The sequence below is a fragment of the Drosophila sechellia genome, chromosome 3L (genome assembly GCF_004382195.2).
Source record: "Drosophila sechellia strain sech25 chromosome 3L, ASM438219v1, whole genome shotgun sequence".
NCBI classification, from domain to species: Eukaryota; Metazoa; Arthropoda; class Insecta; order Diptera; family Drosophilidae; genus Drosophila; species Drosophila sechellia.
Genome location: NC_045951.1, coordinates 2,487,177 through 2,514,815, shown reverse-complemented (window position 1 = coordinate 2,514,815; position 27,639 = coordinate 2,487,177). Strand labels below are relative to the sequence as shown.

The 27,639-nt window shown below is 45.3% G+C and overlaps 4 protein-coding genes and 1 long non-coding RNA gene across 21 annotated transcripts in view; 3 read left to right on the top strand and 2 right to left on the bottom strand.

The window, feature by feature from the left end:
* The first annotated feature begins 3 nt into the window (after positions 1-3).
* Positions 4-4,212, top strand: LOC6610491 (purine nucleoside phosphorylase). 5 transcript variants are annotated; one of them, XM_002035035.2, is made up of 5 exons: positions 4-471; positions 888-1,016; positions 2,451-2,522; positions 3,120-3,891; positions 3,957-4,212. In XM_002035035.2, exons 1-5 carry the CDS (start codon positions 341-343, stop codon positions 4,041-4,043), a joined length of 1,191 nt encoding a protein of 396 aa, XP_002035071.1. In that variant the 5' UTR covers positions 4-340; the 3' UTR covers positions 4,044-4,212. The 5 variants fall into 5 exon arrangements, with proteins under 5 accessions (XP_002035071.1, XP_032575589.1, XP_032575586.1 ...); XM_032719698.1 differs by lacking the exon at positions 2,451-2,522; XM_032719695.1 differs by lacking the exon at positions 888-1,016 and having other exon boundaries at positions 5-471.
* Positions 4,213-4,857: 645 nt separating this feature from the next.
* The window catches only part of LOC6610486 (supervillin), a 106,006-nt gene continuing 83,224 nt past the window's right edge, over positions 4,858-27,639 (bottom strand). For 11 of the 12 annotated variants that reach the window (XM_032719654.1, XM_032719655.1, XM_032719656.1 and 8 more), the window contains 8 exons: positions 19,012-19,285; positions 18,656-18,811; positions 8,646-8,787; positions 8,075-8,585; positions 7,853-8,010; positions 5,779-7,797; positions 5,469-5,716; positions 4,858-5,409 (listed from right to left, as the gene is read on the bottom strand). In XM_032719654.1, coding sequence (XP_032575545.1) covers positions 5,170-5,409; positions 5,469-5,716; positions 5,779-7,797; positions 7,853-8,010; positions 8,075-8,585; positions 8,646-8,787; positions 18,656-18,811; positions 19,012-19,285 — 3,748 coding nt within the window. In that variant the 3' untranslated portion in view covers positions 4,858-5,169. Of the gene's footprint in view, positions 5,410-5,468; positions 5,717-5,778; positions 7,798-7,852; positions 8,011-8,074; positions 8,586-8,645; positions 8,788-9,029; positions 9,259-18,655; positions 18,812-19,011; positions 19,286-27,639 lie in introns of those variants that run through there. The other variant, XM_032719671.1, reaches the window with a different exon arrangement.
* LOC116801270 lies at positions 11,208-15,053 on the bottom strand. Of its 2 annotated transcripts, none has more exons than XM_032719700.1 (2): positions 14,884-15,053; positions 11,208-12,841 (listed from the first exon to the last, which is right to left on the bottom strand). In XM_032719700.1, the coding sequence occupies exon 2, from the start codon at positions 12,696-12,698 to the stop codon at positions 11,751-11,753; it is 948 nt and encodes a 315-aa protein (XP_032575591.1). In that variant the 5' UTR covers positions 12,699-12,841; positions 14,884-15,053; the 3' UTR covers positions 11,208-11,750. The 2 variants fall into 2 exon arrangements, with proteins under 2 accessions (XP_032575591.1, XP_032575590.1); XM_032719699.1 differs by lacking the exon at positions 14,884-15,053 and adding an exon at positions 13,355-13,631.
* LOC116801272 lies at positions 16,248-16,759 on the top strand. The gene is made up of 3 exons (XR_004361898.1): positions 16,248-16,340; positions 16,555-16,606; positions 16,677-16,759. It is a non-coding gene; the product is annotated as an uncharacterized LOC116801272 (long non-coding RNA).
* LOC6610489 (probable cytochrome P450 4d20) lies at positions 25,006-27,201 on the top strand. Its single transcript, XM_002035033.2, has 5 exons — positions 25,006-25,316; positions 25,383-25,769; positions 25,945-26,014; positions 26,076-26,272; positions 26,339-27,201. Exons 1-5 carry the CDS (start codon positions 25,154-25,156, stop codon positions 27,046-27,048), a joined length of 1,527 nt encoding a protein of 508 aa, XP_002035069.1. The 5' UTR covers positions 25,006-25,153; the 3' UTR covers positions 27,049-27,201.

Genomic DNA, 27,639 nt, shown 5'->3' with positions numbered 1-27,639 from the left:
CAGTCGGCAGCGTTCACTTTACCATCAGCGGTCGAGCAGGCAACCAAAGTGAAGAAAGTGCACATAGTACCACACACATATATGTACATACCATATCATCGAGTTCTGGACGCGGCCACAAAATATCATTTGTGAAACGTAACGAGATTACAAAAGGAATTCCAGTTCCAGATTTATAAATTAGTTTTGATTCGCGAAATAGAAAACGTACACAGTCGATTTTATCATAACTTGAAGCGCGAAAGTCACATTTGCATAACCAGAAGAAGCGCGTCCGAGGCGGTTATATAATTGCAGTGTATTTCGATTGAGCGAGAGCATCTCCAACTCCAGCTGCACAATGACGGGTTACAAGGTGGCCAATGGCAATGGACATAGCAATGGAAACGGAAGCACGAAGGGAACAAATGGCACCAACGGACACAGCAATGGACACAAGTCGGCGGACTACACCGCCCAGGAGAATCCCACGTAAGTGGGGAGAGTTGTTGGTTCGAAGTTCGAACGGACATAAAAAGGGGGTATTATATCGGAGGCCCTCACGCCAGCGGCTCGTTAACTGCAATCAGCTTTAATTGAAACTTCCAATAGTTCTGGCTTCAATGCTTCGCGGCTTCGCCTTAACCCCACTGCGCCACCTGTCCTTCTGCACGCCTCTCCCTCCTTTCCTTCCATGCTAAAGCTTGTGTGACCCGCTTTTCAAGGGGGCGAATCGATATGGCCTTGGCTATCCAGTAGGCCCTGCCAGTAGCCTCACTCTATGCCTGAATCAGTCATTTAGGAAACTCGCTCCGGCCTACAGGAAACCAAATTCAGGCACAGACCCCAACCAAAATTCGCTGCCTAGTGCGTAGTTCTAAGGGCTAAGACTTCCAACCAACCCGCAGAATGTGCTCCCGCGACTGTTGCTCCGGACCAGGTGGCTCCCACCGAGGCAACACCTGCGCGGACAAGAAGGGCGCCAGGTCCGGCAGTATCACTGGCGAGAAGATCATACCCACTCCACAGAGCCTGCTGTAAGTTGATTTTGGTGTCCAATTAGGCCTATCCTTAGCTGTCAGTCTTGTTCATTCGTTTCGATACCCCAAAACTATATCCCTCGGCCCCAAAATGTGTAACACCGATTGCTGTTCGAATCCCAAAGGCAAGGCTGGCACCAAGACCGCCATCAATAGTACGGATTCGTCAGATATCATACCAACTCCAGAAAGTCTGCTGTAAGTCCAAACTTTGTTTACTTCGGGCAACCTAAATCAGAATTCAAGTGACGGAGCTGGATCCTGTCCTTGATCTTTCCGCCGCTATCAAGAAATGAACTCAACTTAGATCTCTTGAATTTGAATTAAGACATTCCAGTATTCCAGGCTTATCAATTTTCGTCAGTCGACGCTGGCTACTCATTAAAATCCCATTCGAAGAATCTCTAATCTGCATATGATTATATGGAGTGGTTTCGCCTAGGTAGAAATACACAGTAGAAAAAGTAAATGTATTCGAAATAGTCAAGTGTTCAGGAAATATTTTTTTAATTAACTTATTTTCTCATTATTATAGAGTTAATATTTTTAGAGCACGTTTTTAGCAGCTGGACGGCTTGTTTTAATTAGTTATATTTTCTCTGTGTACCAAACATTTTGCTGATTAAAAGCCAAGATTGCCAGCTGCTTATGTAAGTGTTTAATGGCCAAGTCGGCTCCCGCTGATTGGCTGCGCAAAACGGGTGTGATTCCTGATCTTGACATAGGCCTCCACTTCGTAATCTTTGCCTCAGATACGGGTAATTGGCCAATGGTTCGATAAAGAGCGCAACTAAAACGTGTTGCCGCATTGATTAATTTCGAAACTTGTTTCCATTCCGTTGGAATCACAATGCTGAATATTGATGAAGCGGCGAAAACGCCGCGTCGCGTGTTCAGATCGAATTTTCATAAATGTCTGGCTACCAAAAGACCAATTTATTAAGGAATTGTGGCTAAAGTTCCCAATTAGTGTTAGTTATGCGGTATTATATGTTACCGTCTTAATGACGCACTTTATGTTTACTGTTTGGAGGCCAGCTTTTGTTTTTTCCATGTAATACTGATAATGCTCAGCATCATCGTCATCCCCGGCTTATCAAATCATTTGAACTGATCCGAAAACAAACACGTGGGAGGTCCCGAGTTCAGTTCTGGTAACAACATCTTAACATAACTCGACTTGCAGTTCAAGTTCGAGCAACTTAACCCAGAACCAGCTGAATTCTTTATGGCTCTAATAGCACTTAATTGCTGTTTTCGAGTTACTCGATAATAGCAAGCGAGGCAAGCAGTCATGACAATGTTACCACATTCTTTTGATTGCCAAGAAAAACCATAAATGATAGGGGGTCCTTATCTGGGTGCCTTCATATCCGTTTATAACACACCTTTGCCAACCTACTCAGCAACAAATCTTTTCCACAATTGCAGCGGAAATGGAAAAATCCAATGCGAGCTTACGCACGAAGAGCTACGAGCCCTTCGGGTTCTCAACGAAGACACGTTTGTAGACCAATTCTTCTGAGTTCTGTTTCTCTGTGTTCAATCGTCATTTACCTAATTATTAAAATACATTTATCCACACTACTGTGATTGGCATAAGGCTGTTAAGAATCTGCAAGAAGACACTTTCAGTTCTTCAAAGTAATTCTTATCCATAAATTTTGTATTTGTCCTTTTCAAGAATATCTATGTAATGCGATATGTGTCCATGATCTCTAAAAAGTTTTTAGTCTTCTGAGTTCTCACTGTGTATTATTTGTGTTGTGTTCTTATCATATCATCGAACTGATTGTACATAAATGAATTATTTGTTTTGATAAAACTTCGATTGGTAACTGAATCTAATTATATTCCTGTGTGGAACTTCACCAATTGGCAAATGTATCTTATTTGTTCCCTCTGGGAACTCCATTCTTCATTTCACTGTTTACCATCGTGGCGAGTAGATGAAAAGAATCTCTGGCATGTTAACATGTACCCATCCAAATTTATTGCAGTTCACACGTATATTTTTTCCACTTTTATTCGTTCAAAGATCACACGAAATACTCACCCAAACAAGATGTAAAACTAATTCCCCATTCTGGTTTTCAACAGGTATCCCTATGAGGTCATCGAGGAGATCGCCGACTTCATTACCAAGGGCTCCGGCATGCGCCCCAAGATCGGCATCATCTGCGGCTCTGGGCTCGGCTCCTTGGCCGACATTATCCAGGACCCGAAGATCTTCGAGTATGAGAAGATCCCCAACTTCCCGGTATCCACAGTTGAGGGCCATGCTGGACGACTGGTGGTCGGCACACTCGAGGGCGCCACTGTGATGGCGATGCAGGGCAGGTTCCACTTCTACGAAGGCTATCCGCTGGCCAAGTGCTCTATGCCGGTGCGCGTGATGAAGCTGTGCGGTGTGGAGTACCTGTTCGCCACCAATGCGGCTGGCGGAATCAACCCCCGGTTCGCGGTGGGCGACATCATGCTGATGCATGACCATGTCAACATGCTGGGCTTTGCCGGCAACTCTCCGCTCCAGGGACCCAATGACCCACGCTTCGGACCCCGCTTTCCCGCCCTGGTGAACTCGTACAACAAGGACTTGATCAACAAGGCCATCGAGATTGGCAAGGCCATGGGCATCGAGTCCAACATCCACGTCGGCGTCTACTCCTGCCTGGGTGGTCCCAACTACGAGACCATCGCCGAGCTGAAGGCTCTGCGCATGATGGGCGTGGATGCGGTGGGCATGTCCACCGTCCATGAGGTCATCACTGCACGGCACTGCGACATGAAGGTGTTTGCCTTCAGCCTCATCACGAATAAGTGCGCCACCGAGTACAGCGATAAGAAGGACGATGAGGCCAACCACGATGAGGTGAGTTCCTAGACCTACTAGTTGATTAAATCCAGCCACTAACTTTCATGTTTATTACCATCTAGGTAATGGCTGTGGCCAAGAACAGGCAAAAGGCTTGCTGCGAACTGGTCTCCCGACTCATCCGGGAAATCCACATGGCATCCGCTTAGGTAGTGAAGCGCAGAAGAAGTAGCGTTGGATTCTAAATTTAAAAATAGTTAATTCTCTGAGCTCGCTTCTAAGACTCACATGACACGGATTGTCCAAAATCTTACAGTATAGGCTTAGGGAATAGTTTAACTAAATTATGTAAAATAAACTAGCTATATCACAATTTTAGCACATTTCGTTTGTTGTTGGGTAAACATTTAAAAAAGTCTACGATTTGATGACATACTTCTGGGCGGCGAATCAGTAATTTTAGAAGGCGGCTAGGTTCAACTTGCTCCCAGCACAAACTTTCTGGGGATTTTGTTTTCCTGGCGTCAAGATCACGAAATTGGGCACAACATATATATATTTCACAAGGCGAATCTTAAGATGTTTACGGAGTCATTGTATACTTTTGAGTGAGTACTATTCTATAAAACGAACCAATATTTGCACACTTTTAGCTGCACAGAACAAACTCTACACGCAGTATGGCAAAAATACCAGGCGAACAGAAATTTCAGAACAGATCAGCAGAAATTCAAGGTGATCGATTGATTCCCCCGGTCTCCCAAACTAAAAAAAATCAAGGAAGAGTTAAAATATAATGAAATGTTATTTAATAAAAATTAAATATGCGCAATAATTTTTAACATATAAACACAAATACATAGTTATAAAATTAGGAAATAAAGCTAACATTAAAATGATTTCGAATTGAAAATAATGATAACGAGAGAGCTCGTTGGTTTTTTGGTGTTTGCAGAGATTGAACAAATGCAATTTCGTTAAATCGATAAAATATTAAATAAAATAATGGTAAAACAACTCAACTTAATATTATGTACAGGTATACGATATAATAGAACTCGAAACTCCGCACAGCTACCGAATGAAGCGAGTTGAAATTTATTGCCTGGCATCGTGCACTTGCATAGTAGTCGTTACATATATAAAGGCTATGTAATATGTGTAAAATAGAGAGTACATAGGGATATGCGCACGTGTGTATATGCTATACTAAATAGGCCTGTCTGTGTCCGTTGCAAAAGCATCGCCGCCTACAAAAAGTGCTTATAAAAGTGCCTTGTTTGTGTTTTGTGATTGTGTTCAAGTCTATAAAGTTGCATTGTGCCTGCCTCTCTCCTAGAACAGCCCTCGTTCCTTCTTCAGCTTGGTCTGTTTCCAGATGGGCAGCTGCTCGAATTCCCCCCGGCTGCATCCCAGTGCAGCCTGGAAGTCCTCAGCATTAAGGTAGACCTCCAGGCGGGTGGGCTCCACACCTTCGGGCAGGGGTCGGGCTTTCAGAACTTCCAGGGGATACTCGGTCTGCGTCATTTGTGCCAGCATTGTGCCGATCGATATGGAAGCATCAGTTCGCCCATCCTGCAGGGGAAACAAGAGCAATAAGTACGCTGCATTTGATTTGCTGCTTCCCAACTTACCTCTTCGTTGATTTCCCTTACATCCGGACGTTCTGTCCAATCGGGAAATAGCGCCTTGAAGGCCAGTGGCTCCAGGCCTGCCCACACCACCTGGCCTTTGATGCCATGGAAGGGCTCTTTCTCGTTCTCGCCGTGCTTGGCACGCCAATAGTCAACGGCTGTCTCGAGGGCTGCACGTCTCTCTGAGATCCAGCGATTTACTCCAGCGCGATTGTCATTGGTGGGACTGCTTCGCTCATCGGTGTTTACTATAAGCAAAGTAAAAAGGTTAATTTCTATCCAAACACATCGTTGACTATACAGTACGTACTCTTAACATCTTCCAGAGGCCACCATCCCATCCAGAGCCACAACTCATCGCCGTCGTCCAGCAAAAAGATATTCGGCTGCCTTGCATTGTACAACTGAGACTGGCTGAAGGGATACGGACTGTGCAGATCCTGGCAGCGCAGCGGATCGCTCAGTTCGAGCGCTTTAAAAACACCCTGGGTGCTGGAGAAGTTGAAGATCCTTATTTGGTAATCAAAGGACTTGGTGGCCTTAAGCAGGCTGCCGTATTCATTTCTTTCATCCATCAATCCTAAGGCCTTCTTGCACTGATCGTCTTCGGAACCCTCCTCCACCTCAGTTAGGTTGGCAGTTTCGGCGCTAAAGAGATCTTTAGGCACCGTCTTGATCAGATCCTGAGCAACCCCTACAGCCACATTACGCGTATGAGGAGCACTCTTCGATCCATGCCAGACAATCACATTTCCCTCACTGCCGTGAATTAACAGCATGGAGCTGCGTGATCGCAAATGGCTGGACTGGCAGACGACCTCCTTGATGATGGTCTCCTCGCTGACGTTGCCCTGCAGTTGGTAGAGTCTCCACTCGCTGTGCCTCTCCAGACATAGCTCCTTGCGTCCACGATGTTGCCACATTTGCCGGAACAGACGGATGAAGGCTGTGCACTCATCTCCCTGCGACACCCGCATTTGTGCGCCTTTCTCCTTGTCCAACTCCACAGTCAGCAAAGCAGCTGCACCCTTCTCGTTGGCACTAGAGTCCTGTCCTTGCCAGGTGAAATAGACACACCTGTCCCGACCCACTGTGCTCCTGTTCGACACCTTGCCACTGAGTTCGCGAACCGTGACCGAAATCTGATAGATCCAGCGCACTATATAGCTCTCCGCCGAGTAGAAGTGACCGTAGTCGTCGCGATTATTAGCGGCATCAAAGTTGAACTCGTGAATCTGCCATTTGTCCGTAGACTTAGTGATAACATCGAAGTGCCGCATAGTGTCCGTATCGTAGTAGAAATTGCCACGCCCCAAGTTGGCCTGCTCGAGCACCAGATTCGGTTCCTGGTAGGGTTCTCCTTTGTGCAAAGCGGTGCCGTTTAAAGCACGCACCATATGCACTCCGTTTGAAAGGTAATCCTTCTCTAGATCCTCGCGTTCTATCTCTGGCCAGTCACTGAACTTCTCCTTGAATAGCACCGTCTCCATGTTCTGGGTGATCTTGCCGAGAACACACCATTCTGGACGCTGAGCGCACCTTTTGGCATACTTAGTGTTCTCACGACGACCCACTATAGCGACATAGTTGAGAGGATTCAAGTAGCAGTCGGCATAATCTGCCGAATTCTCAGCACCAAAGTGTTCCTGGGCCAATCTCATGGCAGCTCGCTTGGCATCCGAAGGGGCATTCTTGCCATTCCACACATACAACTCGCTGCCAAAGTCAAAGACCAAAACTTTACGCGTGTCCAACATGTCCACCTTGGGGATGCAGCCCCAGAATTTCTCCAACGGAATGAGCGCCTCATCCTGGTACTCGTAGATCTTGTTAGTCTCGATCAGGCTGCTTTCGAACACGTCGTCTTCATCCGCATGACCGCATTCGGCTATATCCGATTGATCATCCTCTTTTTTGCCCAAAAGCTGCCAGAATTGACGCCACTGGCGCTCCTTTAAATACTTGCCATCGGTCAGGATCACCTCCTGGGTAGCGGTGCATCCGAGATCCTTGTTTTCCACAATGGCAGCGCAGATCTTCTTGCTCCGGGAGATCTCAATCACGTTGGCGAAGGATCCAACGTAGCGGAAAAGCTGCGATCCGGCTACGAGGATGAAGCAATCACCACGGTTCAGGGAGGTGTGCACGGGTTCCACCAGTCGGGTTTGGACATGTGTGCGCCCCTTAACATGGAGTAACATCACTGGCTTGTGGGGTAGCCACATCTGCTGCAGTGGAATTGACGAGGAGCGCAGTGCCACCGACTTGAAGTCCTCGACGGAGGCCAATCCGGCTATAGCCTCTGCAGCCAAGTTGGCATTATGACCATCTGTGGAATCAATAACATTAGTTGGGCTTCTAATTTGGCTGTTGGCTTCACTTACATGACTCCAGCTTAAGGCGCCGTAGTTCTCGCTCGGCTATGCCCGACCTCATTTCTGTGTACTCGGAGCTAATGTCATCACGAGCAGCTAAACTCTTGAGAGGATTGCGTGCAGCCCGTCGACCCTTGGGCCCCTGTACGTGTCGCTTGCTTACCAAGCTGTATTAAAGGGAAATTTATATTTTGAATTTGGAATTCATTCTCTCTGAAATTTGAAACTTACCGCTCAGTAGGCTTGATGTCATCGAAGGCGCTGATCTCCAGCTCAACGTTCTCCTCCTTCTTCGGCTTGGAGGAGAAGAAGTTCTCGAAAGTTTCCTTGTCGTCCAGCCGGTGCACCTGAATCCTGGCTCCCACATTGGTGGGTGCTGCGGCACTCTTGTTGTTGGCCAGCTCCTTGTTCTGCTTGGCATTCTGGGGGGAGTTGTGCTCTCCATCGGACTCCGAGCTGCTGCTGTTGGAGCGACTCAGGCTGGTGGGTCCCTCCTCCTCGGGATTCACGCTCAGGCTGCGGAGTGCGCTCTTGCTGGTGCTGTTGGTGCCGGTGCTAGAGGTAACCATCATGGAGGGGCTCTTGGCCAGACCAAGCTGCGGCTGATTGGCGCTGCGCACCTCCAGCATGGGACACTTTTTGGCCGCATCATTGGCAGAACGCTCGAATTGAAGATCCACGGGGGATTGGGCCTTCTTTTGCAGTCGACCGGCGACTGTGAACTTCTTGGCGTCGGTTTGCTCTGCACGGTGTGAATTTCATTAGTAGTACTCTCTGTTTTTCACTGGCTATAAGCACTTACCTATGCGCTGCTTCCAGTTCTCCGAGTTGCACTTGAGTTTGCTCAAACGATCGGAGACCTTGCCGCCCTCCAAGCTGGTGGGTATCAAAGGTGATGGGGGCAGTGGTTTGTCCGACAGCGAGTGGGCCAAAGATAGCGATTCCTGAAAAACAAGAGTTAGACGAGATCGTGATTACATTCACTTTACAAAAATTTGGGACCACCCACGCTCTAAGCCCCAAATATGAACGCGTTTATAAAGAAATTAACCAAGTTTTTATAGCCTCCAATATATGGTCAACAGTCTCGCGGCCTTATCGGCTGGGTTGTTCCCAATTCCAATGACTCACGGGCCACAACGCTTCTGTTTGCCAAAGGTTTTTGGATTGAGGAAAAAGCTTTTACCAGTTTTACTTTTTCCATGCCTGCGATTTAATAGCTTGTTTGTTTATTATTAGCGATTGGCGATTTTCCAGCTGCTGCGTCGCATTTCCCTGGCACACCTCGAAATCTGAAGGCCTCTACAGCCAAGTACGCTCCATTAGTGACCCGGAATGGATGCGCCAAAGTATCGGGAACTCGACTCGAGTGTCGTTTGCTTTGCTGCCGGCCAGCACAAAGCCAATCTGGCGACTGCCAATCGCCGCTTGGCTAATTGCGCACCTCCGCCGAAGCTCCAGAGCTCTAGACCCGCGCCACTGGAGAGCTCCGGCGGGAGACAGTGCGCGTCATTCGATTAGATAAGGCTGCACTGCGAAATATCGAGCTAGCCTAGGGCCGAATTTGGTATAGGTTAGTACCAGAGCATCAGGATCTGTGCAAAAATGTTTTCTGATCCTAATATTCTTGTCAGTAGAAATAAATACCTGATATATTGTAGAAGGAGCAACATTTTATTATATTTTTACTAGTTTTTGCAGTTGCAATATAAACTTTTACGAGGGACAGTCCGTAAGTCAATGTATGTAGTTCTTTCTCCTGGTGTTCAGTACTCTCAATTCAGTGGAAAGATAAGAAACGAATAGCTGCCGATATGGAACGCGGTGTTCACTCGACTTCCCTGCACTATTGATTTGTTTACATTCTGAAACTGGCAGTGCCTAGCGAAAAGTTAATTCATGTGTTTACACGGGCATCAGCATAAGTTATGGCGTGACTGAAATATCGATAAAGATATGAAACAAGCGTATCTTATCTGAACAAAACTGTGTCTTTGGGTGAAGTTCATAATCGCATTATCTTATTTAATGTTGTCAAATCTGTGTTTGATTTGCTTATGCAATGTTTAGGAATGTTTGGGTATGTTTGTTTGCTCGACTTCAGCCTTATGTGTGCCCCCCTGTCTATCTCAACTCAGTAAATGTGCCCTACAATAAATTATGATAATTTAAAGCCTGAATGCCAAACGCTGCAATCGAAGAGACAAAAATAGTAGCCAGCCTTGAGGACCCTCTTAACTCTTTCGCCACAACGACGTATTTCTCTTGAATTTCAGCGTGTGTCATACGAACCTCTCGGAATGAATCATCCCATACATAAATTGATAAAACAAATAATGGAACACGAAGTGGGCAAGAGCAGGGGGCTAATGAACAAGGAAAACAAAGCGGCGGGACAACAATTTGATTAACGAACGATGCGATTGAAACCGAAAGGTAGAATTCTTCCGCTAGAGGAGAGCCCAAAAGTGATGTGACCACATCAACCAGTAAGGTATGACGCCACAGAATCTCGACCAATAAAGGCCAATTTACAATATTTTATTGGCCGTTGTGCTTATTTGCGTCGCTGTATTTGGTTTTCGCATGAGATGAAAAATATATATATTCAGCAAAACTACAGCAAATGTTAAAATTAGCATATGAACATATTAAGTTTTCTCTGCTTTTGGTGGATTTTGGCAACCGGTAAAACTAAGCCAAGCCAAATCAAATCAAATCGACTCGCTGCCAATTAGGCCAAGTTGAGGTTGCCAATTGCTTGATGGTCAAGATCAAGTGCGGAATGCGTGGGCAACTGGCTAATTTTGTGGCTTCGCTGTGGAGAAATAAACTGGAAAATTTCCCGGAACTCGTGTATCTGTAGAGCTGCTTAATCTATAGTTCCCTGGGTGCGGCCCCATCAACTGGAGAGCAGCATAATGGGATTGATAAGGTCGCCCGGCTGCGGATTTATTGTTCGTTCTTGTTTGTATTGCAGCAGCGGCCACTTGTTGCACTATCCAAGGTTCAATGGAACTCACATCCCCAGAGACCTTTCACCGTAGGGTATCTGGTGTGTCTTCTGCTGTAGCTCGTCGACATTATAAATCCCCATCGAATCAATCAAAAGCCACAGCAACGAAATTACCTCACATCAAAATCGTTTTGCGGTGAATACTTTTCCTAATTCCCAATTTCCATCTCCCAATTTAAATTAATGATCGCTCCTCCAACGTTTTGATTTGCGTCAATTTATTTGACAAATTGTGTTTGGGGCCAAGACACGCTTGGATGGTCTTGCTAGACTTGCCAAACTGAAAAATAAATTAGCTGGCAGCTGTGTCGGGCTAAAAAGGTGCAAGAAATAACTAGATGGTCAACGTTCATCTAAAATTGTTCGCATGCCCAAGCAGCTGTGCATACGAAAATATACTGTGTTTTCTCTTTATTAAGAATATACGACAATAAGGTGTGTGTGCTGCATTTGATACAGTTCGCATTTATAACATATAGTACATTTAACGATAAGTAATACTACCATACAAATTCATGTTTATTCATAGGTTAATACGTACAATCAGCATATTAGTTTAGCAGTACTGTTCTCTGTGAATGAGATGCTTCGCAATTTGAATTCGGTTTCCAGACAGAACAAACGTTTTTATACAATTGATTGCGATTCTAAGTACAGGCTTCGATTGCCAATTGCGATTTGGGTTGGAAAGTCTTGACTTTGAGTTGCTTAAGTTTCCGTCGATTAAACAAACAAAATGCGGGCGGTTTCCTGTGGATTTAGGACTTGGCAAGGTCTCCGGTGGCTTTGTTACCTGGACAAATGCCTGGATGGGATGGGAGTTCACCTGGTGGTTCCATCTGACCCTGGGGGATGGAACCATAAAACGTTCCTTCAATCCCTCCGTGCTCCTCATCTGGTTTCGTTGATGTACGTGGTCTCTTCGATACACGAGGCCTGCTCTTCGTTGAGGAGATCGGTGATGGAGTAGGCGGAAAGGGGACGAGAGAACCTCCGCTCGGAGAGAATATCATCGATGCTGGTCACCGGCGACAGGCACTGGCAGTCCGGGCAGTCTTCCGGCTCCTCGGCACACCGGGCGATCACCTGGAATATGTCCTCCATGCTGGTCTGCAGGCACAGGGAAGGCGGCTTCCTCAGGAGAACCTGAGAGCGGGAGTGCTCCGGTTCCGGGGAACTGGAGAGCGGGGAGGCCGTAGATGGCGTGGCAGAGGTACCACGGGTTCGTCTTGGAACCGGCACTGCCACGGGCTCCCAATCGCTGTGGCCGGATGACTTCTTGGACGGCTCCTCCTCCAGTTCCTGCCACAGGTGTATCGACTGCTCGATGTGCTGCAGCTGGGCCGAGAGCTGACTGGAGATGCTGGTTTTCCGCGAGGCGCAAGGCGTCGAGTCTCTGGACTCATCGCTTGCTCCGAACATCCTGATCTCGGGAAGCGTTATGGGCGCAACTCGGCTCACCTGGCGCGTGTTGCCCGTCTCAAACATCCTGGCTATCTTGGTGACGTTGCTCCGCTTCACGGGAGCTGGACTTGGAGGTGGTAGCTCCGCTTTGGGAGCCACCTGCTGACGCTTGGGATACACCCGGGTCACGGGCTTCCTGGCCTTGGGTTTCACCTTTCCGGCGACCTGCTCCTGGGCCAGGACGTGGCAGCACAGCTCTGGGCCGTAGCAGCGGTGGAACATGTTCCTGTTGGCCTCGTAGTCCGCGTCCGCGAAGCGTTTCATCCGGATGAGGGACTTGGGCAGCAGGGTGACTACCACGTAGGAGACGAGGAGGTAAGGTAGCCATTCCGTATACTTCCAGGCGGTTTCCACGTATTCCGTGTAGCCCGTCATGCTCGCTTTGTTATCACAAATTGCAATTCGATTTGCTTGGCGGGTATTTATTAACTTTTACCTCGCTTTTCCGCTGATATCGTTTATTTCACTTTTTTTATATTGTCGATAAGGGCAAAGTTTTATTATGACATCACATCACTCTGCAAGGGGATTGGTTAAATAATGGGATATTTAATTTATTTTCACGGCTGGCAGAACGGAACACATTGCAAAATATTTACTTGGAGTTTTTATTTATTTAGCAATGTCTTCCGTGACTGGTTTATTTACTTAATTCGCGTTTTTCTTTTTGTGTCCACACAAATATATGCATGTATGTTCTCTTTATTTGTGAAAGAGTTCTAGAAATTATTCAGATTTTGTTGGACGTTCAGTTTTTAAAGTGTTTTCAAGAGCTGGTCATTACACTTCGCAGATTTTGGTTCTTTCTTTTCAAATATTTTTAGGTATTTTCTTGTTTAAATGTTTATTCAAGCTTTGTTTAGAGTTTTGCTATGTTTTGTATCACTTCAGCTTGAGTTCAATTTGTTTTGAATAAAAATAGCTTGGCAAGACATTTAAAAAATTATGAGTGACACTCAAAACAAAACATTGCAAACTCGTATTCAAAAGTTTCGTAGTTTTAAGGATCACATCCTCACACACCCACACACCTTTCTTCAAGTGGTGTCCACTGCGCTTTGCACTTTGCGACTGCAGCTTGCATTAATATTTATATTTATATTTTCATTAGTGCGTATTTTTATCTTGCCCCGACATCTGATATCCCGAGCTTTATTGATTTATTTATTTAGTTGCAATTTAGTTTTTTGCGAGCTGTTTCGGATCGGATTCTTTTGTTTCTTCAGCCGCTTTTTGTATTCCGTTGCGCCTCGCGGTCGTTCTCCTCTCTTCGGCTCCTCTTTTCGAACTCAGACGTGAACGCGATTGCCGATGCGAAATTCAGCGGTGCGATACGAAACTGCTCCCCAAAGCGGGGAGCTTTTGCTCTCCCCACGCTCTCTCGCTCGCTCGGCTGCTCTCTTTGGCGAGCGCAGTCGCCTTTCGCTCGCTCTTCAAGAGAGCAAACCTGCTGCACTTGCGCAGAATTCTTCTTGGCAATCTGATGATGCTGTTGCGCTGTTGTTGTTGTTCGGTCTGCAATTGTTTTTGTTGTTGTTCTGGTTGGGTCTGCTTGGGTCAAGTAGTTGATCATGTCTGATAAGAGCGTGCGCGTGCGAGGGAGCCAGCAAGTGGGCAACTTTCATTTCAAAGAAGTTCTTTCAGCAAACCTTAACCCTTTGCAAATCTTATATTAAATATTATAATTTTTGTATTTTAAGTTAATATTTTTTGTAATTTAATATTATTATAGTTCGCACTCATATTTTTTATTTTAATAGCATGTTATATTTTTAAGGTTTTTTTAGGAATATACATATCTCTTTTGCAAGATTAGTGTAAATATTTGCAGGGGTTTCCACATTTCCACTGAGCTCTGTATCATCTTCGGTGCTATTTGCCTGGTTTATCAGAGACGCGACATATGCAAACAGCTCACGTAGGTAAATAAACCAAATATAGAAAGGCACGATCAACAACAACAAGCGGAGCAACTGGGGTGCCTCTTTGTGATTTATGGGAATTAATTGCTAATTGTTGATCTTGCGCCCCTTAGAAATTTGTTTCATCTTTCTGTAAAATCTTCCCATCTAATATAGACATTTGCATCGCGACTAGATGTGAAAACAGATGCGCCTTTCGGATTTCAGAACACATTTTGTGTCGAGCATAGTGAAATACTTATTTCTGAATCACTTGCGTGGGTTCTGGTTCTGTTTCCGAATCTTTTCTATGCGATTTGTAATGGCCAAAGAGATTGCGGTCACTTCGGAGATTTCATGTCAAATCTTATTTTATTTTGACAGTCGCACTTTGAGAAAGTTTTGTATTTGCAGGTGGGTGGGTAGTCGCGTATGTATGTATTTGTGCCTATTTGTGCACACAAGTGGAATAGCCAGCCTTGAAACACTTTGGTATTTATATATCGCTTTTCATAATTTCATATTTCACTTTTTCTTTTCAGCCGCTGCCAAGCGAATGCGAACCAAAAAAAAAAGAAAAATAGATAAGTAAAAACAGTGCCATTCGCTTCCTGCTGCATTCGACAGTTTATGCAACTCAGGAAACCACTTCGCATTACTTTTTATGCAACTCGCAGCGGGCCTCCAGTTTTATTTTTATTTTTAGTTGCCGCTTATCAATTTTAATTTTACTAATAACAATAGCAACAAAGTCTGGCGAATCGAGAGCTGAAATCAAACTTGTATTGCCGCTGCGAAGTGCGAACCACTCGCTTCCAAGTCGCGATTCAAACTGCCTCGTAAATTTACAGACTGCCGAAGTCGGGAACTCGGAAACTCGGGATCGCATCGTATCGCATTGGATCGGATTCTTCAAAAGCCGGGTCTTCGAGGAAAACGAAGCTGCGAGTCTCCGATGACGAGGAGAAAGACGAAGCTGCGAAGACGTCAGCTTAGAAGGGTTTTTAAATTAAACTAAGCGTAGTAAACAAGATCATTGTTGGCATGCCGTGAAAATGGGTAAAATATAAAAAGGGTGAATTTAAAGTGCCAAATATCAGCTATGAAACTGAACTAGTAATGGTTCTTTGTAATTATTTCTCAATTCTTATTTCGAAATACATTATTGTTTCGGAAGCTGTTTTAAGTCTTACTTTTACATTGTACCAAAACTTAAAACGATCATCTGTATACACACACATTTTCTGTACACTTCGTGACTGGAATGTGACCACATAAAAAGGGACAACGAAATTTTTGGGCTGGGCCCACATCTGCCCAAGCTGATGAGATAAATCACCAGAGAAGAAGAAGGCAGCCAAGAAGGCCTATCGCGAAATTCATTTAGTCGCACTAAAAATAAACCAATGCAAGTTCAGCAACTTGAGGCACAATGATGTAATTGTCTAAAAATTCAATAGCTGCCAAGAAACTAAGAACAAAGGTAGAGGATCGAGAGCAGCAAGACACCTTATCTCGAAAAGTAATGAATCACACACAGAAGCAATAAAAGTAATCAGCAATAAGCAGGCATTCTTGCAGCTCATAGATACATCCCCCAGATACAGATACAGCAGCAGATATATATATATATATATATATATATACAGATACAAACGGGGAAACAGAGGGCCGCAGTTGATTTTAGAAGTTTATGAACAGCTCGGGGTACTGCTGTTTTCCTGCCCCTTTCCGCCGCTGTTGTCACTACAGCGAGGAGGGCATGGACTAATGAACAAGTACAGCAGCAACATCAACAGCACCGCAGCAACATTGCAGCATTGCAGCAACATCGCAACTGCAACAATGATAATGAAGTAGACTGCGGCGAGCTGCAGCACAAAACTGCAAGTATATCAAATTTACAAAACAATTTACAACAGCATGAGGCGAGGCCTGCAGCTGGAAGATGAGCACGTTCAAGATCTCCAGGCGGAGATCAAATGCTGCGGACCCTGCGAAGCCCCTAAAACAACAACTTCTGCCAGTTAGAAGCAGTCCAAAAGCAACCTTCGGTCGCCTCCTTTTCCATCTTTATTTCTTCGCTTTGTAATTGTTGCTACAGTTAGGGAAAAACGTAAGTAAACTTTTTAAAAACATATATTTCCAAGAGCCAAGTGTTTGGCTTAATCAAAAAGTTGAAGATCAGGCGAATATATTTGAAAGATATTTTTTTATAGTTTAGGGACTTACTGCCTACAGCTTAGAAACCAAACGTATATTTTTGAGTTACATTTTTTCTCTGAGTGTCTGGTCTGGCTGCTGTAGTTGCTCTTGGTTTGCTTTTCCAGATGCTGCGCTTGCCACAGCCCACAAGGCAAGTTTGGAAAATTATGGCAAAATGTAAGTTGGCAGTTGCCTCCAAATTGTAAAGGCAGGAGCAGAAAACTAGACACTGTCTATATATTTTTAGCTGCCCTCTTGGAACCGAAACTCCTGGATGCTGGATGCAAGATGCTGGATGCTAGTTGCTGTATTCTGGATGCGGCACTCTGGCGAGCCCTTCATTACTATGCGCATTTTCATTTGCTCCGCTCGTTTGCTCACTCGCTTTCTGCGATCGCGGCCTGATAAATTGTGCTAAATTACAAAGATTTCTTTCTGCCTTGACACGCGCTTGGGGACTGCGTCAAAGAGTTGGGCAGACTAATTGCGCATACGCCACCTGGGACGTCTGCCAAACAGCGCATGAATACGAGTGTCTCGCCTCCATCAGAGCAGGGAAAACAGAAATTCATCTTAATTATTAATAAATTGTACTATAATGGGCGTCAAGTGTCGTGGGGCGGAAAATGAGGGTAGAACTTTAGGTGGGGAACAAGCGAAATGGGCACTCCCTTTCAGATGATGTATCTTCTCTAAATATACGCTCTGCACATTGACCTTGTCCCAGTGTCGTCAAGCACACAGAAAATAATACTTTGTAGTTAGTATATATGATATAATTCTCTCACGAGGAAGACACAATTCTTCCTCTCAGTGCACTGAGCCACTATGAAAATAGGGAACCCAAAACAGTAACAGCTGTAGCAACCACAACAATAACAATAGCGACAGCACTTGAAAACTCATTTGGCCTGAGAGTGGGGAATATAATATGCATTTTGTTTGGTGTGTGGGTCAGAAGATCGCCCTGACACGATTTCCTCACAATTTCTCCACCCAACAGACGATGGGATGGTGGGCACCATATATATTATATACACATATAAACTCGTATAAGGAGGCGGAGTCCCAGTAATTAAGTGTGATTACTTCGGCGACTACTTTGGGGAAAGGCGCGAAAAGGGCGGGCGAAGACTACCCGCATAATTATGAACCAGAAGTAACCGTTTACCAGAGAGAGAGAGTTCACTTAACTTCATGTCTCGCCAAAAGCTAGCGGCAATTTTCAATGGATCGGCTAATTGACAGTCCAAACGGAATCGGATTTTAAACCAGGTCTGATAGCAGCAGCCGCAAAGTGCCCATGCCCATAAATAATAAGGCAAAAGTGGGCGAAGCTCTTGAGTTGGCTAGTGAAAACAGCAAACTTGCCAAACTTGCACTTCCCCCAAAAAAAGGCGCAAAAGTTCGTTTTCGTTTGAAATTCAATGCAAAGTTGGACCTTGGTCACCCTGAAAGTATGCAACATTTCTTACGAGATTCGAACCGCCGTGTGTTGGCGCTATGCCCGAAAGTATGCAACGTTTTTGTGTATACTACATGTAGTATACACGACGTATACGTAATGTAAATTTATCAAGTGTATTGTATATTGTAATACTAAGCATAAACAATAAATTTCTTAATTACTTAGCAATCTATTATAATGTATTATATAGCGAATGAAGATGCCAGTAATTCATTTTCTTATCGAATATTTCATTTTGGTAACCGTGAGACTTTTACAGGTATTTAGGTTCGGTAAGTATAGAATGGCCTTCTGTAGCATTATGATCCATTCTGATTATTCATAATACACGCAATTCGCAGACAGACACTTTATCGCGGAACCCACTTCAATTACGTCACTTCCCTTCCTCGAATGTAAGTCACACACATCATCCAGATAACACTCCCAGCCTCATCCTCATCCCTCCGCGATCGGTATCACTTGCACTTTTCGCATTATTATGTCATTGCCGTCAGGTTTAACGCTCAGTTGGCATTGCACGAACAACGGGCACATTGCAGAAATTGCAGAGAAAATGCAACAACGTTAATAAACAAAACGATTAGCAATAAGGAAACCATTTTCACGCAATTGCGATCGAGATCGAGATCGGATTCGTTGCGGTCCACAGCAAACCACCGCATGCATTGCAGCTTAACCTATCTTCCAGATACCATATACACTACATACTCCATATTCAAGATTGCAGATACCAGATACAAGTGGTGGGTACTCACGTTTACGAAGTTTTCACGGTGCACATCGTCGACTTCGTCGCGCTTCGAAATGCGCTTCTTCCAGTCGTCCTCGCCACTTTTGTGGAGTGCCGCCAAACGCTCCGCAATGGAGCCGGTCTTCGAAATCACCAAAGAGCGCTGATCGGGGCCCATGACCTGGATAAATGGATAATCGATAATGGATGGTTGGCATCAGCTCACACGTGAATCGGTTCAATTGACACTGGGTCAGATACAATTAGGGGGTTCTGAATTGAAATTATCCAAGGGAATTGATTCGTTCTTGACTCTTTTGGATTTTTCTTGTTAACATCTAACCTCCTCCAACTTCTTCCTCGGATGAATACTAGACTCACTTCGGTTGATGATCGTTGGACGCCTTGAAGAAACTGCGGCAGAGCCGTTGGGTGCGATGAGTCTCCCGAAGCTTCTGCCTGCTCCTGGCCGAGATCCTTCTTATCTGGCGATTCCTTGGCGGAGGATGTGGTGCTGCTGCTACTGGTGTCCTCCTCCTTGGCTACATGACGCAACTTAACGAAGCCGCCGCCGAGGGGAAGGGGTGGTAGCTGGGGGCCAAGGCCGATGGGTGCTGATATGCCCGAGTGGCTCTTGCTTTTCGCAACGAGATTGCTGCAAGAGAGAGAAACAGACGATAGACCGTTAAAAAAGTGCGCATAAAGTGTGGCAATTAAGGTGCGAATCCACGAGATATGAGATAAAGAGCTTTGAGTGCAGATACGAATGCATGCAGGAATGGCTGAAAACGTGCGTTTTCCTCAATGGACTCCACAATCCGTTCCCATTTTCCCCATCTTAATAGGAAACTCGTGACATAGCATTTTCCCGGCCACTAATGAACGAGTGGAGCTGCCTTATTCGAACGTCCCTCTTCGAATAGAATGCACAGGAAGCGATCGACAGTCAGTCGGCCTTTTATTTCTGCTGAGATGTTTGCCCTCCTCTGCAGCCAAACCAAACCAACTTTCTCCTTTAATAGGGGACCATCCATGGACCATGGATTTTATTAGGCGCTGGGCAGCGATTTTCCTCGCGTTGGCAATGGTATTTTCTTTTGCAAATGGTCATCGGATCGGTTATTGTTATGGCTGGGTCTCATTTTTATTGGCCGTCAGACGTTGACGTTAAAAAACCGCGGGCGGCTAATGAGACAAGTTGATTGCTTGGCTCGGGGGATTATCCTCTTAGTCATTCAGTTTCCTTGTACCAACTGACATTTTAAAGCATGTAAGACGGTGGAAGTTGGGGCAAGCATATTATTCTGCATTATTCATAAGCTATGAATTTATTGGAATTATGTTTTGCCAATAAAACAAATTTCAAATACTTGTTGAGGGACAACACAATTCATTATTATGCTCGATAGAAATGGCATAGAATTCCACTAGAATCGTTATTATTTCCCGCACATTTCATTCAGCACTTCCATTGATCAAAAGCTGGGCTTTGTCTCAGCAAAACAAGATTCTATCTGTATCGAATGGAAACCGCCTTGTATTCACTTTTTTTTTTAGCCGCACCGTTAAGAACGACTCGGAGATTTTTCATAAACTTCTGAGCAGACGGTTATTAGTCACCGGACACGATTCGGTACATTTTGATTTTTGGATTCTGACCGCCTTGAGAAATATCTCACAGCGTGAGTCAAAGTCGCGCGGAAAACAAAACCCCAACGAAATGGGCCCGGCATTTATATATGTCACGGATTATTCGGAACGACAGGCGGCATTCAGAAACCGCTAAGAACTTGTTTGGATTTCGATTTGGCAATGGCCATGCCAAAGGGAAAACGTGGCGCACTCACATTTGGGAAATCTCTGCACCTGTTTTCCTTACTACGAGAGGCACTGGAAAAGCGATTGAAAAGCGAACTGCACGCGACGAGCGAACAAAGACGAATGAGCAGGCAGCATGGATTGGGTCCCAGTACACTTAGGTATCTGAGTTCCAATCCCGACGAGGCTCGCCACCTGCGAGCCTACGGCAGGTAAACAAACAGCCAAACTGCTGACAGCTAAATTGCATATTAATTTGGAAAAATTTTGACAGACCCGCGACAGGCAAACGCTGACCAGGTGCTGGGTTTTCGGACCTCGTCTACCTAAAATGTCGGACGAAGTGTCCACTGTTTGCTGATCGTGTGTAAATCCGTTGAAGAGTAACATGATGACTATATCAGGAGCGTTTTAGCACCTTACATTTTATTACCTTAGTTCAGAAAACCACAGAAATATTTTCAAATGCATTATCTCAAGAATCTTAGAATGGGTAGTACATCTTTAAGCTAAAGTCTCCAATTGAAATCCAAACGAAACTAAAAATCGATTTCAATTACCATGCATAACCGCATGAAAATGGCATTGGTAAAGTTCAAAGTTTAGCCACAACTGCTGAGACGTGAAATCAAAGTAAAAGCCTGGCTAATGGAATAATGGCAGAAATTGCAGACGCGGTGGAGTGAGATTGGGATTGGGGAATATCTGCTGGCCAGGAGCCATAGGTCAGAGGGCAGACACGCGAGTGGCTCCTCCCGGGCTTGAACTTCTCCTGTTTCCACAGTCGATAGCTATAGATTTTAGTGCAGTAATTGCCCTTTGGAAAGCGTTTAGCGAGCAATTAGTTTGAGTGCCAAACTCCTGGGTGCGGTGAATGGACATGCTGAGCCACACCCTGAAGATACATACATGTACGAAAGTCCAGGCGATACCACCTTCATTCCACACGACTGACGGACAGCTCAGGGAGCTCAGGTTCCACGGAACTGAGACGCTTCTGCATATAATTAGAAGCCATTCCGGGGATCGTTGATCAGCAGTCCACTTGCTCAGCTCACTCGCGTTTTGTAATTGAATTACCCAGTGCGGTAATTAAAATTGAAATTTCTTTGGCCAAAAGTGAATGTGAACCGAGATTGAGAGTGATCACGCGATCAGTTTGGCAATGCGGCAGCGGTTTGTGGCGACTTAATGGTATAACAAAATGAATTGTTTTATAAACTATTTGGCGCGGCATAAAAAATGGCACGCCATCAAGCCATCGCTTTACGAGGCCCTCACACGGAATGATCTCTAATGGAGTTGTAAGCCCACAGATTCCCTCAAGGTGTTGAAAATGTATGCAAAAATACCTCATATAGCTCATATAAATGATGTGAAGAGTGCCTGCTGCACTCCCGATCACGATCAATGCCAACTCCCCGTTCCTAGAGGGTCTCTGTCATTGTCTCTATGTCAAGTACCCGGTTCGAGATAAACGATTTAAAGGCAACCATAAATCAACGGCCGTGGCAACTGTTGAGTTTGAGCGGTTTTTTAGCAAGGTTGCAGCCGCAGTTGAGGCTGAATAAGTATAAATAATAATATCTCACAGCTAATAATACTAAAACATGATATATTCCCAACAGAAGTATCTGACTTGATGGCAAACCGCAAAATGATATCAGGCAGGCCATCGAGTTGGATTGTGTGGCGGCACTTAGAAAAATCTACAACTATAATTTTAATTGTTTTCGACTTATTTTAAGAAAATAAACACATATATTTGTCTAAGATATATGACCATGGGACTATTTACAATTGCTATGAGTCTAAAGTGATCTTAAGAAGAAGAAGCCACACTTTTTTCCCAGTGCAGCCATATGAAACTCAGGTGAATTGCCGGTAATGCATCGCGTCATATAAATCATCAGGTAAACAGAAATTGACTTATGCAATGAATTATGGCAGAAAGCGAATGGGACTCACAAAAGTCCCAAGAGCAGCGATTTTGGCAGCCGAAAGAGTGAAAATTACCCACGAAGGCGCCAAGCTCCAAGTTGATGAGAGCAATGAAAGGCAATGAAGATCCGGACAATGCGCGGAGATCTCGGAGATCCGAGCTCCAAGATCGGAGATCCCAGATCCCATAGTTGGGCAGATTCAAGATCGCGTCGGGTTGACTTTCCCACGCCGCAGTTTGCCCGCTTTTCAAGTCCGGAGGAGAGCAGTTGAAGGCGGCGGTAATGATGCAAAATTACGACGTCAACATGGGCTTACAGCTTTTTCGCTTTTTGCCTGACTGCTTGGCTCTTTTGTCTTTTGTCTGGCCATTCGACATTTCATTAGGCCGGCCCAGTGGAAGGTTTAAAAGTAGTTACCAACTCTCGGGTCTTTTGTTCAGCAGTTTTGCTTATGCGCCCAACTGAAAAACTTGCTTAATTGTTACTCTGAGTTAAAAGCTACAATTTCACCTCAAGTTCAAGGTATCGCGACTTTTTGGTTGCTTTGTGAAATCGAAATTTGGCAATGGGCTGCACTTATCTTAGCGAAAAGTTGTTTACCTCATCATTCGCACTTGGCAGATTTTCCCTTGCAATAGATGTATTTTATATTCCATACTTTGTTAAAACTTAAAACTTTATAGTTTTTTGAGCTTCAACCTTTCTGGGGTTAACGCTTGTCAACATTTGCCTCCGCAACTTTGTTGCGGAACTCCTGCAATCAGCTGCTTTTGTTTTTCCACGAGCAGGCGCAGTACCCCAGACACGTGCTGTCGGCAGAAGCAACCCTCGAGTGAGCAGCCCCTGTCCAACACCCATCATCCAACGCCCAGAGCCCCACCCACTGGGGGATCCCCAGACGTGTTATTCTTTTGGTTCCTCGGTTTGCCGGTTGCCGAGACAACGCCGAAAATGCGTCAAAACAAAACTCAGTCCGGCTCTTTGTTCGATGCCAATGGCCATGGATGGGGGTGTTAAATCCGGGGGAGATTGGGTGGATTTTTTGGAGTTTGGGGGCATGGGTAAATGGCAGTTGAGTGACTCCGTGTGTTGACTGCAACGGAAGCAGGAAACATGCGTTTTTTGGGCAGGCCAGACAAAGGAGTTTCCTCGAATCCCACTTACAGCTGGTTAAGATCTGGGATGCAGCTCTATATGAATCCCATTAGGGCGGGGAACTCCATATTTCACTGGGGTTGTCCGTACTACGTGCCTGTCACGGCATTTTCCCGGTTCTGCAGATGGGCGTGCCCTTATTGATTGAGTTTTCCTATATATTCTCCCCAACTCTGGGACCCGCATAATTACCTCTATTACTCCACCATGAAATTCTTGATTCAGTTTCCCTGGGAATAAAGTGAGTCGACGTTTTTCAGATGGTCTACAATTTGGCCGACTCTTTGCTTTTCTTTCTACTTATATCTGGTATCTATAGAACAGATATATATATATATATATTTGATGTGACGCTCCCATTTACCGTTCCGCTGGCGTCAGAGGAACCGCGTCATCGTCGCGGAAAAAGGTAAACTTCTTTCGGTCTTTTCGACGTTTTGATAACTTGTTTTGTTTTCTGGCCAGGCCCACGACCATGTCGGCGGAACATGTGCGGATGTCATCCGAGTGCCTTAATTGACCGCCAAGTGAATGTACTTGCTACGACTGTCTCCGGTGTTCCGCCGACTTGTGCCCGTCCACATCGTAATATCGCAATGGTTCCGAACCCATGCCCCCATCCCGGTCTTCTACTTCAACTCCAATGAACTCTGCCGCCAAGTTCAACGAGTTAACCGGGAACAACGGCAACCAGAACTACGAGCAGCAATCGCAGTCCATTCAACTGAAGACCTCATACACTCGGAGAAAAAGGCATTTGGTAAACAAACGAATTTATATATATTATAAACTTTGAAAACAAATTAAATAGATTAGGATTGATAATGTTTTCAATTACACAGTCCCTAAGCTATTTTTATATCAACAAAAGATAAATGTTTTTTACTTCGATTTGTTATTATTACTGCCCGTTTTTCCGAGTGCAGTCTTGAGGTCTGGCCTCGTGTCTTGTCGCCTCGCTCCGATTGTCACAGCTGTTTTTTCTGGCGGGAATGGCTTGGACTGGTGGCTTGTCAAGTGCCTTGTTCTGCTTATCGGCAGATGCTACCGTTTCCTGGGTGCCCTGCGCCAAGTCGCGAATTTGCTATTTTCGAGGGGTTGGTCTGGTGCATAAATTTACCTTTAATATTTCAAGCTAATCATTTTATTCACTGCATCGATCGCTCACTGTATGTACACACTTTACACTTTCAATATCAGCACTTGCTCACTCGACTTGGTCACTTTGACTATCTGCCAGAGCAAAAAGGCCGTTTTGAATGCGAATCGCATACCGCGACTTGCAATACTTGGACTCATAATCAAAACACGACTCATATGTTTCAACCAAAACCAGTTCCCCGGAGAGGAACGCGCTGAGAGCCGGAGAATCCGATTATACAGAGAATATACTATACGTAAAGTTTTAAAAACTGAACTGAAATTGCGCTTGGCTGGTCAAGCGGCCGGTTATCATCGCACGGCCCAAACAGTTGATCTACAAAAGCTGCGGCATCAACAACGCAAAAAGTGAAACCGAATTAAAACAGCCAACTCTGAACGGATTCGGGGCCAATCCGCGGACTTAATCACCCCCAAAAGGTCATCACAACAGTAGCCACAGTAGCATGTGGCTGACCTTGATCACGGGAGCTCTGATCTTGCTCCTCACCTGGGACTTTGGACGCAAGCGGCAACGAGTCCTCGCCTTCGAGAAGTCCAAGATCCCAGGACCCATTTCCATTCCGATCCTGGGCTGTGGTGTCCAGGCTCTGCACTTGGGAGCGGAGAGTGAGTTCGATCGATCACAAGAATACTACTTATATTTTAAAAAACTAACACCTTGAACCCTTTCAGACATTATCGGATGGGTGGGGGAAAAGTTCGACAAATATGGCAAGACCTTTCGTTTTTGGATCTTGGGCGAGTCGCTGATCTACACGAAGGACCTGCAGTACTTTGAGACCATCTTGAGTAGCACCACTCTCCTGGAAAAGGGTCAACTCTACGAGTATCTGCGACCCTTCCTAAACGACGGGCTTCTCGTTAGCACGGGTCGAAAATGGCACGCCAGAAGGAAGATTTTCACCCACGCATTCCACTTCAAGGTCCTTGAACACTATGTGGAGATCATGGATCGACATAGTGGCGTTATGGCGGATAATCTGAGGAAGGTGGCCGATGGCAAGACAGCGGTGGATATGCTCAAGTATGTGTCGCTGGCAGCTCTTGACGTGATAACAGGTGAGTCGAGATGAGATTAGGATAATTTAAAACGTCAATTAAAATAAATTAAACTTGACTTTTAAATAAGTCGCACTTGAATTCTGGGAATGCGTTCTGTTTACTGGACACGTATAATTTACTAAACTAAAATACATGTTTATATTTAGTATTGACTTATTCAATCTTTTCGCAGAGGCTGCCATGGGTGTACAGGTGAATGCCCAGAACGACCCCGATTTTCCCTACATCAAGGCGCTGAAGAGGTGGGCATTACATATAATAAACTGAAACTCGCTAAGACTTTCCCCACTTCCACTCCCTTAGTGTGGTCTATATCCAACCGGATCGCATGTTCAGGTTCTCGAGGCGCTACAACTGGCTGTTCCCGCTGGCGGCACCTTTGCTGCACCGCCAACTGTTGAGCGATATCCGCGTCATGCACGACTTCACCGACAAGGTCATCAGCGAGCGGCGAGAAACCGTGCGGCGGGCTAAGGCCGACGGCACCTACCGACCGCTGAGTGGGTGCACTGACTCACCAGGAAGTCACATGTCATCACTGCTGACTTTTGTCTAATCTCTTGCAGGTCTGGGCGATGCCGAGATCGGTAGCAAGTCGCAGATGGCTCTGCTGGACATCCTGCTGCAGTCGAGCATCAACAATCAGCCCCTATCCGATGCGGACATACGCGAGGAGGTCGACACCTTCATGTTCGAGGGCGACGACACCACCAGCAGTGGTGTGTCCCACGCCCTCTACGCCATTGCCAGGCATCCCGAGGTTCAGCAGCGCATCTACGAGGAGTTGCTGCGCGTCCTGGGCCCGGATGCCTCCGCTCCAGTGACCCAAGCCCAGATACAGGACCTGAAGTATCTGGACTGCGTGATCAAGGAGACCATGCGACTATATCCGTCAGTGCCTGCCATTGGTAGGCACGCGCAGAAGGAGCTGAAGATCGGAGACAAGACCATTCCCGCCAACACAAGCATCTACCTAGTTCTCTACTACGCCCATCGGGATCCGGCCTACTTCCCAGATCCCCTCAGCTTCAAGCCGGAGCGATTCTTGGAGGACCAAGAGCAAGGCCACGATACCTTTGCCTATGTACCCTTCAGTGCGGGACCCAAGAACTGCATTGGCCAGAAGTTTGCCGTTCTGGGAATGAAGATCCTGATCAGCAAGGTCCTCAGGTTCTATGAACTGCTGCCCCTTGGAGAGGAGCTCAAGCCCATGTTGAACTTCATCCTGCGCTCAGCTTCGGGCATAAATGTGGGTCTAAGGCCCAGGAAGTTTTAAAACCATTAAAGTTTGCAATTGCATTGGGGTTTCGGTTAAAGGTAACTGGGATGTTCGTGATACTTAGTATGTAAGCATTATTATCTAATCATTAAATACTTGTAACGCTGTTGCTTTATTGGTAAATATATCAGCTTATTTAACACTTTTTTCAAACACAACCGTATTTTATTGATGATCCGTAGAATTGATAGTAGCTTAATAACTCAAGGGTGAACCATGTTAATAGTTTTTAAATAAATCACTTACTCATCCGCCTTTCATTACAACCCCTTAATCGCAATGCGACTCGCCGAGCTTATTGTTTCAATATTTGCGATGTTTATAAAATTAGGCCCCCAAACAAAGGGTATTTGAACAGCGGATGAGCGTGGCGCGCCATAAAGAATCCAGAGTTTATGAACGTAATACTGTATTTACCTAGGGCCAATATTAACCAGCTACTTAGAAAGCGTTCACACCGTGGAAAGTTATTCGCGGCCATTGTGAAGTGCTCTCGAGCGTCATATAAAATATGAATCGGAGCTGTAAATGGAAAATGAAATGCACTGCACGGAAGCAGTAAATTCTTTGAGATCCCAATTCAATCAA

Bases quoted from the DNA above. Each gene is read 5' to 3' on its own strand.
- LOC116801270 (XM_032719700.1), bottom strand. From the start codon at position 12,698: ATGACGGGCTACACGGAATACGTGGAAACCGCCTGGAAGTATACGGAA.
- LOC6610491 (XM_002035035.2), top strand. From the start codon at position 341: ATGACGGGTTACAAGGTGGCCAATGGCAATGGACATAGCAATGGAAAC. The intron at 472-887 runs GTAAGTGGGGAG...ACCAACCCGCAG, and splicing joins ACCGCCCAGGAGAATCCCAC to AATGTGCTCCCGCGACTGTT. The intron at 3,892-3,956 runs GTGAGTTCCTAG...ATTACCATCTAG, and splicing joins ATGAGGCCAACCACGATGAG to GTAATGGCTGTGGCCAAGAA.
- LOC6610489 (XM_002035033.2), top strand. From the start codon at position 25,154: ATGTGGCTGACCTTGATCACGGGAGCTCTGATCTTGCTCCTCACCTGG. The intron at 25,770-25,944 runs GTGAGTCGAGAT...ATCTTTTCGCAG, and splicing joins AGCTCTTGACGTGATAACAG to AGGCTGCCATGGGTGTACAG. The intron at 26,015-26,075 runs GTGGGCATTACA...CCACTCCCTTAG, and splicing joins TACATCAAGGCGCTGAAGAG to TGTGGTCTATATCCAACCGG.